The sequence below is a fragment of the Cylas formicarius genome, unplaced genomic scaffold (assembly GCF_029955315.1).
Source record: "Cylas formicarius isolate icCylForm1 unplaced genomic scaffold, icCylForm1.1 PGA_scaffold_10__41_contigs__length_53128322, whole genome shotgun sequence".
Lineage (NCBI taxonomy): Eukaryota > Metazoa > Arthropoda > Insecta > Coleoptera > Brentidae > Cylas > Cylas formicarius.
In genome coordinates, this window is record NW_026844214.1 from 37,331,037 (window position 1) to 37,344,953 (window position 13,917).

The 13,917-nt window shown below is 32.0% G+C and overlaps 2 protein-coding genes across 4 annotated transcripts; one reads left to right on the top strand and one right to left on the bottom strand.

The window, feature by feature from the left end:
• The first annotated feature begins 36 nt into the window (after positions 1–36).
• Positions 37–7,849, top strand: LOC132707993 (uncharacterized). Of its 2 annotated transcripts, none has more exons than XM_060680054.1 (13): positions 37–722; positions 777–978; positions 1,190–1,275; positions 1,417–1,457; positions 2,117–2,277; positions 2,389–2,555; positions 2,624–2,797; positions 3,347–3,396; positions 4,391–4,497; positions 5,291–5,472; positions 5,538–5,647; positions 5,957–6,060; positions 6,118–7,849. In XM_060680054.1, the coding sequence occupies exons 1-13, from the start codon at positions 720–722 to the stop codon at positions 7,704–7,706; spliced, it is 2,976 nt and encodes a 991-aa protein (XP_060536037.1). In that variant the 5' UTR covers positions 37–719; the 3' UTR covers positions 7,707–7,849. The 2 variants fall into 2 exon arrangements, with proteins under 2 accessions (XP_060536037.1, XP_060536036.1); XM_060680053.1 differs by having other exon boundaries at positions 38–722; positions 777–1,014; positions 6,118–7,848.
• Positions 7,850–8,554: 705 nt separating this feature from the next.
• LOC132697379 (NAD kinase 2, mitochondrial) lies at positions 8,555–13,892 on the bottom strand. 2 transcript variants are annotated; one of them, XM_060662851.1, is made up of 6 exons: positions 13,586–13,892; positions 12,966–13,227; positions 12,676–12,886; positions 12,449–12,619; positions 12,030–12,297; positions 8,555–8,924 (listed from the first exon to the last, which is right to left on the bottom strand). In XM_060662851.1, exons 1-6 carry the CDS (start codon positions 13,650–13,652, stop codon positions 8,698–8,700), a joined length of 1,206 nt encoding a protein of 401 aa, XP_060518834.1. In that variant the 5' UTR covers positions 13,653–13,892; the 3' UTR covers positions 8,555–8,697. The 2 variants fall into 2 exon arrangements, with proteins under 2 accessions (XP_060518834.1, XP_060518825.1); XM_060662842.1 differs by lacking the exon at positions 8,555–8,924 and adding an exon at positions 9,442–10,688.
• Between the last annotated feature and the right edge of the window lie 25 nt (positions 13,893–13,917).

The following is a 13,917-nucleotide window of genomic DNA, read 5'->3' on the forward strand; positions in this document are numbered from 1 at the left end:
AAAAAAATCTGTATGTAACCAAAATTAGCCCTAAATTAGTCTTAGGGAATTTAAATTAATATAATTTAATTATTTTTCGTATTTGGATTATGGATTTTCTTTATACCCACAAGTTACTATATGCGTGGTGGTGCCACTTAAGACAAAAAAAAAAATAAAAAGTATCATTGGTTGTATAAAAATTTAAAAAATAAATTTTCAAAAAAATAATCAAGGACATTTTGCTCGAAAAAAAATGTGTATACTATCAAAATGTTTGCAGTTAAAAATACATGTACTTTTTGCTAGTTGCACTCGGAACTACATATTTAGTCAACAATGTTTTCCTCGCATTTTTTATGACTTAGCAATAAAATAAGAATGGTTTAAAGTTTGTGAACTAAAGGCAGGAATCTGCTAAATGCAGATCTTATATACAACTTGTCCAATAATTATATTATTACAAATATAACGTGACTGAAGAAATCTCTCGACGGATGTCGGTAATGGGCGAAAGACTTTAATGAAATTCGCCAAGAACAAGAAAACTCTTGTCTATCTGTGACAGGAATAATAAGGAGCTAGCTTTAATATTCTGTAATAATAAGTTGGATTTGAAAGTGCGGTGATGTGAAATTGCCTTTGTTGCAGGTCCATATGTGTTAAAAAAACGATATATACTTAATGGCTATAAAAGAAATTATTCGTGATTTTTTATTAGATTGACAATTAAAAATTTAATGGTATTGTAAATTTTTCTAAATATTTGCTGCAACTACAAACCTTCTTATTTTTAGGAAAATTTTAAAGAAGTTTACAGAACTCATATTGAAGGTTCACTTGATAATTCAGATAATGAATCGGTAAATTCAAACCAAAGTTCCTTATATGAAAACTGGAAACCTATACCCTATACTGACAAGGAAATTGAATCAAACACAGCTGTAATTGTTAAACCTAAGGAAGTGGATAATTTTTGGGGCAAAAGAAGAAATGTTGGTAATAAAGAGACTTTGGAAAGAGAATATGTAACAGGTAGAAATAACGCCATTTTCATTTATTATTAACACCTTGTCTTATTCTGTGTCAAAAATTCTAAATGAGTGTCACTTTTTAAAATGAATTATCATGAACCTGTTAAGTATCAACATTCAATATTAGAGTTAATAATATATAGAATTGCACTTTTTGTTTCAACAATGATTTTTAGATTTTCCTGATACACTCTCAGCAGGTCATTCCGGTGCCGAAAATTGGAAGGTGAAAATGATAGAATCGAAGAAGCAACAGAATTTGGTTAGTTTTTTTAATAATAAAAAAAGAGCAAAAATTATTACATTTGTTATTGCATAAAAAATAAACGTTTTTCTTGGTAAAACAAAAAATTATGAATTGAATTTCCATTCTCAGTCTCTGAAATTGTAACTTATGTTTTAGGGTATTGGATGGGCAATAAGAAAGACTCCTCAGAATAATGAGTAAGTATGTAATATTTAAAATTTAAATGTCCACCTACATTCCTACTTCAAGCACTTATGCAACTACGCTCATGATCCTAGAAAAAAATGTATTTATTTTTTTGTAAAAGTTTCCCAAGAAGCTAAGTAGGTGCCAAAAGCAATTTTGATGGATGAATAGTGGACACATCTTAAGGAAGCATAAAACTAAATAAACTTTAAAGAGAAACCGGGGGCTGTCTTTAAAAGTACCATTGTTTACTGAGACGATTTTTAATATCTGTACCACTTTTAAAGGTATTAAGTTTTTCCATTTTTTGACTGTTAATTTGATTATTTCAGCTTTCATTAATTTCGACTCTTTTTGAACTTAGACCTTATTAAGAGGCCTACAATTTATTTGATATATACATTCTAAGTGGTAAAGTTAACTGTTATTTGTAAGAAACCGATATCAATTTGATTAAAGTTTAAGAAATGTCAATACCTACTAGAACTGTATTTTTGTAGTTTGTCTTTAAGTTTTAATGGCTGAATTTTAACAATATAAAGTACAAAAACATTTTTTTAAAATAGTTATCTGGTTGAAATTTGCGAAAAAATGCCGTCTGGTTATTTGTTAAATTTTATACAATTTAAAGGACACATTTGAGGATAAAATAAAATATCTTTTTTATTAGAAATGGAGTAGCTTTTTGCACTATCTGTGACGTAAAAATCATGACTGAAGAGCATTATGTGGCCCATTTTAACGCCTCGCCGCATAAGATGGTATTATCATATCCACTTGATAATAGCATCGACGAGAGTTTGAAATTCGCACAAAATCAGCGAAATGTGGGTGAGTTTTAGTATTTGTTCAAAAAATTAATGTTATAAAATAATTTTTTTTATGTCCAAGGAAACATGTCGATCTTAATTTTTATTTATTGCTGTTACCTTTTGTTTTAAGATAATCTATCATTTCCAAAAGAACTAAAAGCGCTGATGACGGACAATTGTTGTAAGCTGTGTAATAGATCTTTTAACGATACCGACGCCTTCTCAAAGCATTATCAATTACCTCAACATAAGGAAAATCTAGAACTGTGGTTGCAGAATAAATCATCTTTCTCACAGGTATCAGGCAAATATGTTTTCTGACATTTTAGCTTGTTAGCTCAATTTTTAAATATTTTCATTTTCAGGAGAATTTTGATGCAGCTTGGCCCGAAGAGTTAAAAAACCTTGTACTGCCAAATGCTTGTTGGCTATGTGATGTCAAAATTGCTTCCCCCAGTGTGTTACTCAGTCATTATGGAAGCAGAAAACATATACGCAAGCTCCTGGACTGGAAAAGTACCAACACAGCATCTGTTAAGGTGCAACTCTTATGTTGCATGTTCCATTTATATCAATTCATAACAGATAGCGCTGAAAATGAAATAAGTTTTATCCTGATTATAGCAGAAAACCATTGTAATAATGGTGTTTCCTTATTCATTGACAGTCAACATAACTTTACCCTTTTTCCACTTGCTGGGAGTGGGGATTCTTGAAATCTTAAATGTAGACTTGTAGACTACAATATCCACGCGGATTTGATTTTGAAGGAAATTGGAGCAAGGATCATGTTTAGTGTCATTGAAACGGGTTGTTTATTTTTTGAAAGAGAAAAGTGATTCTAGAGTCATTGGCCATTTCAACATACCTTGAGTAGCCTAAATCCACACAATAATTGAAACTTTCACCAAGAATTAAGGCTTCCATATTTTTATCTTCATCTAACAATGTGTATGTCTGAATTTTTTCTGGAGAAAGGGGAAGTTTTGCGAGAGTATTATTAAAAATTATTTCTGAAATTTATGTTATTATAGACATATATTGTACTAAAAATCAAAATCCAAACAAATTAAAGGTATTTGTTTCAGATTAACAAATCTCCGTCAACAGCGGTTGTGATACAAAAACCTACCTCAAGGTATGTCACTTTGTTTTAGTACTAACTATTTGTGAATTTTATACTCGCATTAGAAGAGCTTTTCACACATTATCAATAACGTAATTAGTTGGTTAATATTGCTGAAAAAATCATTTTGTCCCTGTACACCTGCTGTATTTGCCTGCATGCGCCTTAAATATTGCGCGGTCAGAAAGATTCGTTTTTGAAATAGATGTCAATTCTCTTTACTATACTTACTGAAGATTGTATTTTTCTGATTTGAGTTATTTTTCAGTTATTTAAAGATTTCTACGAAGCCCTAAATTAGAGTTTGAGTGATCTCACTTTTTTTTATTTCATTAAATATTGTTTTTTTTACTTAACTTACATTTTTGGTTGATTTTTATAGCATAAGAACATTACAAGAACGCCTAAGTAAATATATAAAATAATAAACAAAAATGCATAGATAGATTGACAAACAGCAAAAATAATTATTAAAAAAAAACTTAAGATATTTTGCAATAAAAGATTTTAAAACTCAAAAATGATTTTTGACGGGCGGCGAATATATAATTTCATATTCTTGGTTCATATTGTTAGGTATAGTAAAAGCTCTTTTCTCGATTTCAAGTTTATAAACGGGAATTATGCAATTAGCTAGTAAAAAATAATTGTAGCATTAAAGAAATTAAGTTGTGAGTATAATTATAGTAAAATGTCTACATGAGCATGGTCTAGGTCTAGATAGATTGGGCTTAGTAAGTGCCATTAAAGTAGTTACCCTAAGTTGTGAAAATATTGCTGTCTATTATCGCTAATAACATTTTCATTATATTTATAATTAATTATTTAGTTATAGTTAGATGAACCCTTAGTGAAATTTCACAAAATAGTTTATGGAGTTATAAAATAAAAATGATCTGAAATTACTATGTCTACGGCACATGGGGTCCCATTTTTTACTTCATTATCAGCTTGAAGAGTCTTAGTCAGTAAATGTTTACAAGGAAATAACTATTTTTCATTTTAGCAAGCACTGCTACATTTGCGATGTCGATTTTAAACTACATGATGCCCACGTGCAGTCAGTTATGCATTGTGAGACATTTAAATTCGCTTTGTCAATGATTTCCATAGGTAAGTATTTAATTATTCCTGAGTTCCGTTGAAAAGTTTAGTACACATTTTATTTAGACATTTGTTTTGACCTTTAAATACGGTTTAAAATTTTTAAGCAGCCGAAGCTTTTCTGCTATGTGATTTGCTTTTCTTGCCAAGGTTACTTGAGGTCTTTGAATTTTTCACATTTTTTTTCTATGTATGGATGGAATGCTGGTATAGCCTATGGTGCGTTAAGAAAATATTTTATTTAATCCCTTTCCAAAAGCCGCTAAAATATGTAATCGTTGGCGTATAGTTAAAAGTTCAACAAAAATTTTTCTTTCACAAGTTTTTATTGCAAACTGGTTTAAGAGATATTCAAATGTAAATGTTGAAATATGAATCTATTCTCCCCCTCATCATAAGAAGAGAAAAATATGGCAAAGAAAAATACTGCAAATTACTTCGAAGCTATCACATGATGTTTTGAAAGTTACAGCTAAATTTATGTCATTCATTCAAATTATTACTTATTTAAACACAGTCAAACCATAATTATTTTTAAAAAACACAAAAGTCAAAATCAAAACAATATCCGTGATAATAGCCGAATGGCTAGGCGCTAATCAAGTAGTAGCCGCCGAATTAAGAACTTAAAAAGTAGTCATTTCCCTTGACCACTTTATAAGGATCTTTTTCTCAAACCTCCTGGACCTTGTCATTGTCGAGATACAGAGCCCTATTCGGACATAGATTTTTGTTTGTAATTTTATGAGTTTGTTTTCTTTATGTAAATGTAAAGACTGAAATAAATACTATTCATGTTTAGGTGTTCCAATTTGGGATTTTTGGTTAAAGGCATTTAGAAAAGTTATTTCGGAACATTATTGCAGCTTATGCGGCTGTCAACTAACTGGTCCAGCAGTTGCTCTTTCCCACTTTAGGGGTAAAAAACATATTACAAACTTTCAATCTTGGGTTCAAGCAAATAGTGCTAAGATGTCCAAGCAGGTAACCTATACTTCCTATACTATACTTACATTTTTTTTGAATTAGTATTAAAAAAAGTATTTTAGACTTCTTCGACAGAAATACCCATAAAATGGTTATACTGTGAAGTGTGTAAGCAAGAGCTTGATGGGACGAGTTTTGCAGAAGCTCACTATAAGTCACATGGTCATAAGGAGTAAGTTTTTTTTTGTTAATATTGAAAGGCAGAACCCACTAACATTAGAAAATATTTAAACAAAATATGAAGCGTTCGGTTTTTGTTATGGATTATATGGATTTCATGTAGCCTTTTTGTGTAAGTAATTGTGCATTTCTCGAGAACTAGAAAAAGACATTGTAACTAAAATCAGCCTAAAAAGCAATATGTGTGCGCGAATGGTTTGTTTAATGTCTTTTCTTTTGTGTGCAGAGGGTCACATGTTCTTTTAAAATTTTAATAGTTGTAAGTTAATTTGATTTCAAACATAAGACTAAATTGTTTTAGGAAGCAGCAATATTTTTGTTTTATCTGTAAAATTGCCAGCGACGATTTCCAACAATATAAAAAGCATCATGACAGCGTTTCACATAAAAGGATCGCAAATAATGGTAAGCATAATATTAATATTAAATGAATTATGCGAATGTCGGTTTGGTTGTTTTTAGGTGTTCAACAACTTACACCTTGCAACACTTCAGAAAATTGTGAACCATCTATACTTTATTCAAATTCTGATGATATTAGGAACAAATTGGAACTACATAGGGCTAACGTTTCAAAATCTGCTACTTCATTGGGGCAGAAGGAGATTCATATAAAAGGTCATTTAAATCAGTATACCTCAAATGTGACGAATACAATAGAAAATCAAAGCAGTAGGAGTATAAATCTTAATCAAAACATTAACATTAACTTGGAACAAAAGACAGCCAATGATGAACTGAAGGAAGAGGTATTATCTGAATTGAAAAAATTTGTAAATCTCATCTACATGTCTAAAACAATTCCTTTGAACAGTGCTTTAAAACATTTAAAACGTTACAATAAAGAACTTGAATCTTTAAAGGTAATTGAGGTAGGAGGGCAAAATGATCAGCATCCAGCCATTCATAAACAAGATGCAAGTGATGAAAAATATTCTAAATTAGTGAAGTTTCCAAAATTCAAAAATGAAAATGAGTCGGAAAATGAAACTACCCCTGATGGACTGAAAGTAACAAATTCTAAATGTGATCAAATATTTCCTGAAACTGGGCACTTATCTTATTCCACTATGACCCACAATAGTGAAGCAGCTATTACTATAAATTCAGAAAAAAATAGCGACTTTAAGGACACGGTGACCAGTGAAGCAGCTATTAGCATAAATTCCCCAAAAAATAGAGGATTGAAGGACAAAGAAACTAATTCCATAAAGCAAGAAGCCTGCCGTTCCCATAAAGTAGATCAAAATTTAGATCTCAGTGAAAAACAAGGCACTGATTGTGTCAAACAACAAAAATTGATTGATTATGATGAATTGGTGTTAAGTTTTATAAATAATGGCTGTGCTATACAGTTCTCAAATGAGGATAATGATGTAGAAAAAGAAGTGGTGAAAGAACTATCTGACTTTATTCAAACTGTATATCATAGCGATGATTTGCCGCTTGATGTTATTTTGTTATGTCTAAAGCGTTTTAATGAAGAATTAGAAATATTTACTGACCAAAAACAAAGCTCGATATTTACTACCACAGATGGTAAGCAAACACTCATTGAAAATGGAACTGAGTTAGTTGAGGGTCCTAAGGTTGAAAGTAAACCGGAATATATAGAAGATATCCAAAACGTGGATCAAATTGCGAAACATAAAGTTCATTGTTGCGAAGATATTGATAAAACCTTACCAAAGAAAAAACGATTACGTTACAATAAGAAAATTATTACAAAAGATTCTGCGCCAATGGAGGTCGATATACTTCATGATAGTTTCAATTGTCATTATTATGATTATGCAGATGAAAATTTTGACCAATATATAAAATTTCGAGAAATGTATCTGTTTGGCTCTCTAAACAATATTCAGATCAATAAACAAAATGGCGATGATAGTTTAACCAGCATTTTTAGTGACGCTTCTAATTATTCGTCACTGGAAAGTGATGACGCGAATGTGTGCAGTTTTGATTCAGCAAGTTTGAAATTGGATAATGAAGTACTTTTTGATATGAATTCTAGTGATGAAACTCAACTTTTTTGTGAATTATCTTAATAAAGTGAATGAATATTTTTCATTTCCACCTAATGTGCCTTTTTGAACAATTACTTTTAACATTCTTTTTTTTGATAATATTTGTATACAAATTGTGCTGTTACCACCTTATATTTAATATATTTTTTAAAAGGAAACTTGTTTGTTTTTTGTAATCCTTAAGACATCCTTTAAATTTACTACCAGAATTTCTGGAAAAAATTATATTATAGCTTGGGATGATATAATATTTTATTAAACACTCCCCTTTGTCAGCGATAATATGTTATGTCACATTTTACTAATTTAAGGTAAAAGATACTGAAAAACGGTTTGAACATTACTTATAGCACCCATCCCACATTCCTACAGAAATTAAAGCTGATGATGTTTGAAATGTATTATATTTTTTTCGACTTCTGTAAAATACCTAATTATACACCGATCTAGCGAGCGGAAAGCGTCACTTTACCACGTGAGTTTCTTGTCTCACGTATCCCCTTGGAAGCAATCGGATGTTTTCGGAGATTTTACGGCACGGCCTGAATTTCGACGTTTGTCAATTCTGACGGTCATGTCAGTGAATGTATACGTGTTGTTGTGCAAAAATGTACCCAAAAACTAACGGTCGTAGAAAAAGTATACGATACAACACGTTTGGTAAAATTTTTAAGTTAGTCGTTTATTAAACACTCGTTCAGCCGCGCTCCGTTCATGCCAAATAATCTCGTGACTCAAATGCCGTTTACTGCACTTGTTGCATAATATACTATTACAATAGAAATCGTAATAGAGAATAAACGACTTTGTGTCTGTTAAAACAATCGCAACGGTTATAAAGGATTTCGGCCAATTACTGGATAATCAGCTATATTGTTTGAATTTCATGATAACTGAATAATTATATTGCTACATGGTCATATATTTCATGGTTAGAAAAACCATTCAAAAGAATGAAACTGATTTTATACTTGCCATAATATTTACACGTTTATATATTTTATATCTTATCTTAAAAAATAATGGTCCTCAGTGCATCCTCTGGTTTAATTTCAAGTAAAGCTGTAGTTCCATCATTAAATTTAAATGAAACTCCTCCATCAATAACAAGGGAAGCATCAAAACAATTTGATTTTAGTTCTATTTTTGATGCGAAGCTTCTTGGTTTTATTCCCTTTGGATCAGGCCACACACCGGCAGAAATTAGTTCCCTTATAGTATAAGCCATTCGTTTATCATCTAAAATTTAAAAATAAGACACTGTTTGTAATTACTTAATAAATGTGGCAATCCTTAAGACAAGAGAATTGCAAAATTTTGTACTAAACTGAAATAACGACTCTAATTTAAGAGTTAGTTTTTCTGTTGGGTGAAGTTGTGAAATACCTTACTTTTATTTCTATTTTTTTTTAACGAAGTTTTTTTTACCTTCTGAATCTTGAAAGATCACTTTAATATGAGGAATGTTCTATGTGTGTTTCAAATTAAATAATGTGGAACAAAATATTTCAGTGCATCTAAGTGTAATATGGCAATAACTGAACCCCAAAAATAAACAAATTTATTGTAGATTTACTCCTAAATTTAATTTAAATCTAGTCCTGCACAAATTTAATTATTGAGAGTCGTTAACGAGTAGTAAATTATTTAATAATATATGTATAGTAATGGGTAAATTATTTGTACCTTATCTTGAAACCTCCGGGGGGAGGGGGGGTGACAAAAAAAACGACCTTCATTTTTTTTTTCTAACCGTTACTTTTTTATGGTCAAAGAAAGTTACATTTTTTTAAATAGAACATTTTATTGCATTTTTGGATAGTCCTTTCAAAGACCAGTTCAATGATATATATGAGAATGGGTCTGTGATGCACCGTTTCGAAATTATTAGCGATCATCTTCAGAATTCAGGTTATGTTTAAATCATCATTGTTGGGTCGCTATTAACTTTTTACACTTTTTGCCACCTGTTATTTTGACGAAAATAATGCTTTTCTTTAGGCAGCGGTGTTGCCACGTTTTGCAAAATACTTTTCTGCGTAGCATAGTACGGATATGAAACTGGGACTTATCTCTTGATCACCTTGTTCACAATCGTTTTAGAGCATTGGTAAGAAGTCATATTAAAAACAGAACATTAATCTTTGCACATTGTTGCCAAATTTCGCAAGTTACTTATTTCTAGGTTTAAATATCTACGTGAAATGATTGTAAAAAATTAACACTAACTACTAATTATTACTTACAAGTAAAATTAATTAAATTAGTTTTTCAATATGTCCGCTGTTTTAAAGAATACAAGAAGTATATGCTATTTCTAAATGAGATTTAATTTGTTTCATTGAGATAGCGTATTGCCTCGCGAACTCGTTGCTGCACTTCCAAAACTGTTGACGGTTTATCTTTGTAACAATATCTTTCGATGTGCTCCACCAAAATAGTCCATCGGGGTGAACTCTGGACTCTTCGCTGGCCAGTAGATGGTTCCGTTTTATCCAATCCACTCTCGAAGCCTGGGCGAGAGACCGGGCCGCGGGGGGCTGGAGAGTTGCTCCGGCAATGAGGCAGGCGAGGCTTATGATGGATGGGCCCGCCCTTCCTCGGACCAGGGAGCTGCTTAGACTGACCAGAAGGGAGTGTAGAGCACTAACAGGGGCCTACACAGGACATTGCAGGCTTAGGAGGCATCTTTGCTTGCTAGGCATTGGAGACGACCCGGAGTGTAGGTGGTGCATGGAAGAGGAGGAGACCCCGTATCATCTGCTCACCGAGTGCCCTGCCTTGACATGGGCAAGATTGGGAGTCTTCGGAACGGCCCTGATCGATCCGGACTCAGTGCACGGTATTGGGCTAAAGGAGTTGCTGAACTTCTACAGGAGGGGCGGCATTCTGGACGCCCTCTAGAGCGGCCTGGGGGCACAACGGGCCCATCTGGTGGCCTAAGTGCTTGGACGCCCGCGAGGGCGCCCCCCTTTAATACCAATACCAATACCAATCCACTCTCTGAAATTTTCGTTTAAAAAACGAATGATTGTAGAATTTCGATGGCAAGGAGTGCCATAGTGCTGCCAAATTAAATTTGGATGCTGGGGAATATTATTATATATAAGTGGCCGAATTTCGTTTCTTAATAAGTTTAAATATTGTAGGGATGTTAAATTTTGTTGGTAAAATATGGGTCCTAAAATTATAGATCTCTAGATTGCGCACCATACTTTCACGGATCTTCGCCCCTGCTTGTTTACTTCAAAAACACATTTTTTATTTTCTGAACTCCAATAATGCGTATTTTTTCTATTAAATAATACCGCAGATGTTGTAAATATTGATTCATCCGTTCAAATTATATTTTGAAATATGTTATCTAAAAAATGCCTATCCATTATTATATTGCAAAATTCGAGTCTTAAGTCTGCTTCTTGGAGTTTTTGTACTGGTGTGAATTTATAACTATTAATTTTTAAACATGTTTGAAGTGCGGTTCGTCTTAGGTCTATATCTGATGCGGCAAGGCGGGTGGAGCTCTCTGCAGTATTTTCAAAATTCAGAGGCATATGTAGCTGCATATTTTCATCCAAAACCGTTCGGCTTGTACTTTTTTTCACTAAAACAATGCCATTTGTTTGAAACTACTGGTATATTTAGGCAAATATTTTTTTTCCTTGCAATCGCCTATAGGGAAATTTGGTTCTAAATTGTCTGAGAGCAAAAGCCGGAGTTTTGTTATTGGCGATATAACATTCTAATAGGTCAAATTTTTCCTCCTTCATATACATTACACAAAATAGGCTAAATAAAATAAATAGAAAATAGTGGAAGTCGGAAAAAATACGCTTAAAATATTATAGTACACTGACACCTGTCAAAAAAATCTGTAATATTACAACAGAGAACTACTATTGTTTTCAAAGCTACTGCGATGATTATGTCAAAAAGGTCAAAATTAAAATAATTATATTATGAATGTAAAATAATTTATGTATAATTGGCAAATAATTAAGCCAAAATGGTACTATGTACTATGTTATATAATTGAAATGGCTATGAAAATCCCATAATATACAGGGTGTGTCATTTAATAAAATATTATTTTGAGAAACGTGGCAACACCGCGTATTTTAAGAAAATATTTTAAATTTGATTATTGTCTAAAGAAAAGCACTATTTTCGTAAAAATAATAGATGGAAAAAAAGTTTAAAAAGTTAATAAGCAACCCAACAATGATGGTTTAAATCCGAATTCTCAAGATGATCGCTAATAAGTTCGGAACGGTGCATCACAGATACCCTCTAGGTTTCGAGATAAGGTATAATCCCCTCTTAAACAGGCAACCTTGTACTTACCTGGTGCAAATATAAGATTTTTGTTGTAAATATCAGACAATACATTGGCTAAACCATCTTTGCCCTTTGTTGGGTCTAGGTCGAGCAGTCTCAGTAACTCTGCAACATTCTGGACAGGCATTCTGTTAATACTTAAATGCCAAGATGTTGATCCAGTTCCTGTGCTAATACATATTCCTGAACATTTGACATTTGTACTTTCGGTTGATCCATTCAATCTCATTTGTAAGTGAGATACTCTTGCAGATAATGTTTCACCAATAAAAACCTATAAAAAATATCTAATTTAGTTAATATATTAAGGTAAGGATTTTTGTCATAGGGATCTAAAAGTATTTTCTAGCACATAAAATATTTGTGCCTTCCATCAACTTATTATTTGACTACAATAATTACTGACAGATGTTAACAGAACTCACTTCGTTTAAAGCAAGGTATGGCAATATTTTTTCAGCTTGTGAATTTTGCACCATTTTTCTGGGTAGTGGATCTCCATCAAGATCATGTAAGTAGCTGGGAATAAAATTTTCTTTTTCACTGATCATTAAAGTTATCCTTATTCTATTTCTCATTAACCATTTATATTTGCCCTAAAAAATCAGGATTTAAACAACTGATGTCTCAAATATAAAGAAACAGAACCTACTGTTTGTATTCTTTCCACTGCTTCTCTAATATTTGTGGAATACTTTTTAGGCAGGCACAGGTAACCCTCTGATCTTGCTGGATTAGAGTTAAACCCAATCACTGGCTTCCTATTTCCGTGAACCATACTTGCAGCAAGTAAAAATGTGCCGTCGCCACCACAAGGCATAACAATATCTGCATTTTCAACATTTTCTTCTCTAAAATTGTGGCTAAAATGAAGGATATGAGGAATTACTGTCAAAAGTAGCAATTTAGGTAACAATACAGAGATTTTGGTGGCTTACTTACCGATTCACTATTTCAACTTCTATTCCCATATTCTTTAAGGTATTAATCACATTTTCTTCAAAATGTTTCTGTAAGTCATGGTGATGTATTAAATTTTCTAGATCTGTACCCCGAATTTTTAGAAATTTTAACAGATCATTATTTGTTAAGTTTTTATATTTTCTTTTTTCATATTCATATCTTGAAAGTTTGGCAACCACCAAAATTCGATCTGTTCTAATCGAATTAGTTGATATACTTTTGTGTGAACCATTTGACAGAACTAAAATTGGAATATTGCAAGAATAATAAATATTTTAAGCAAGCAAACATATTGTCAGCTGGTTTTCTAATCGGGGAATTAAAAACGATAAACGAAAATCCATCGACTAAAGCTGAAGTTTTTGGTCTAAGAACTACAAAGTGTAAGTCTCTACTTTCGCAAATAAATCAAATTCAAACAATTTAGGTTATAAAATGACGTTAAGGGGTCGTTTGAACTACTACCACAAGTACTTTAGATCAAGTGGTTGTATATTTGGTTGTAAAACGGGCTTTAGTGGCGTTATTGGGATTTATATCATTCCTTTTATTTTATGCCAGTATTTTAAAACTACCAAATTATATGTTTGATAACTCACCTGTACTTATAGCCTTGACTATGATCCTGGGATGAAACATGGGCACAAGTAATTCTTTAAAAAGCATTTATGTTCGTGATTTAAAGAAATTTTAAAATGGTTAGGTTATGGTATAACACTATATTTGGAATTTGATCGTTTTTATCAGATATTTCGTAAATATTTTGTTTGTTAACCACATTGCCTTACCAACTCGTGCCTTGCTGTCATCATTTTCAATGTTTTTTAAATCACATTTTTAAAGTTCCGATGAAGTTTCGGATGGCTGCTGCCATTTGAAAAACCTTAAAGAAAACCATTTCCTAGCGTGCAGTTAACCTCAACATTTGTGG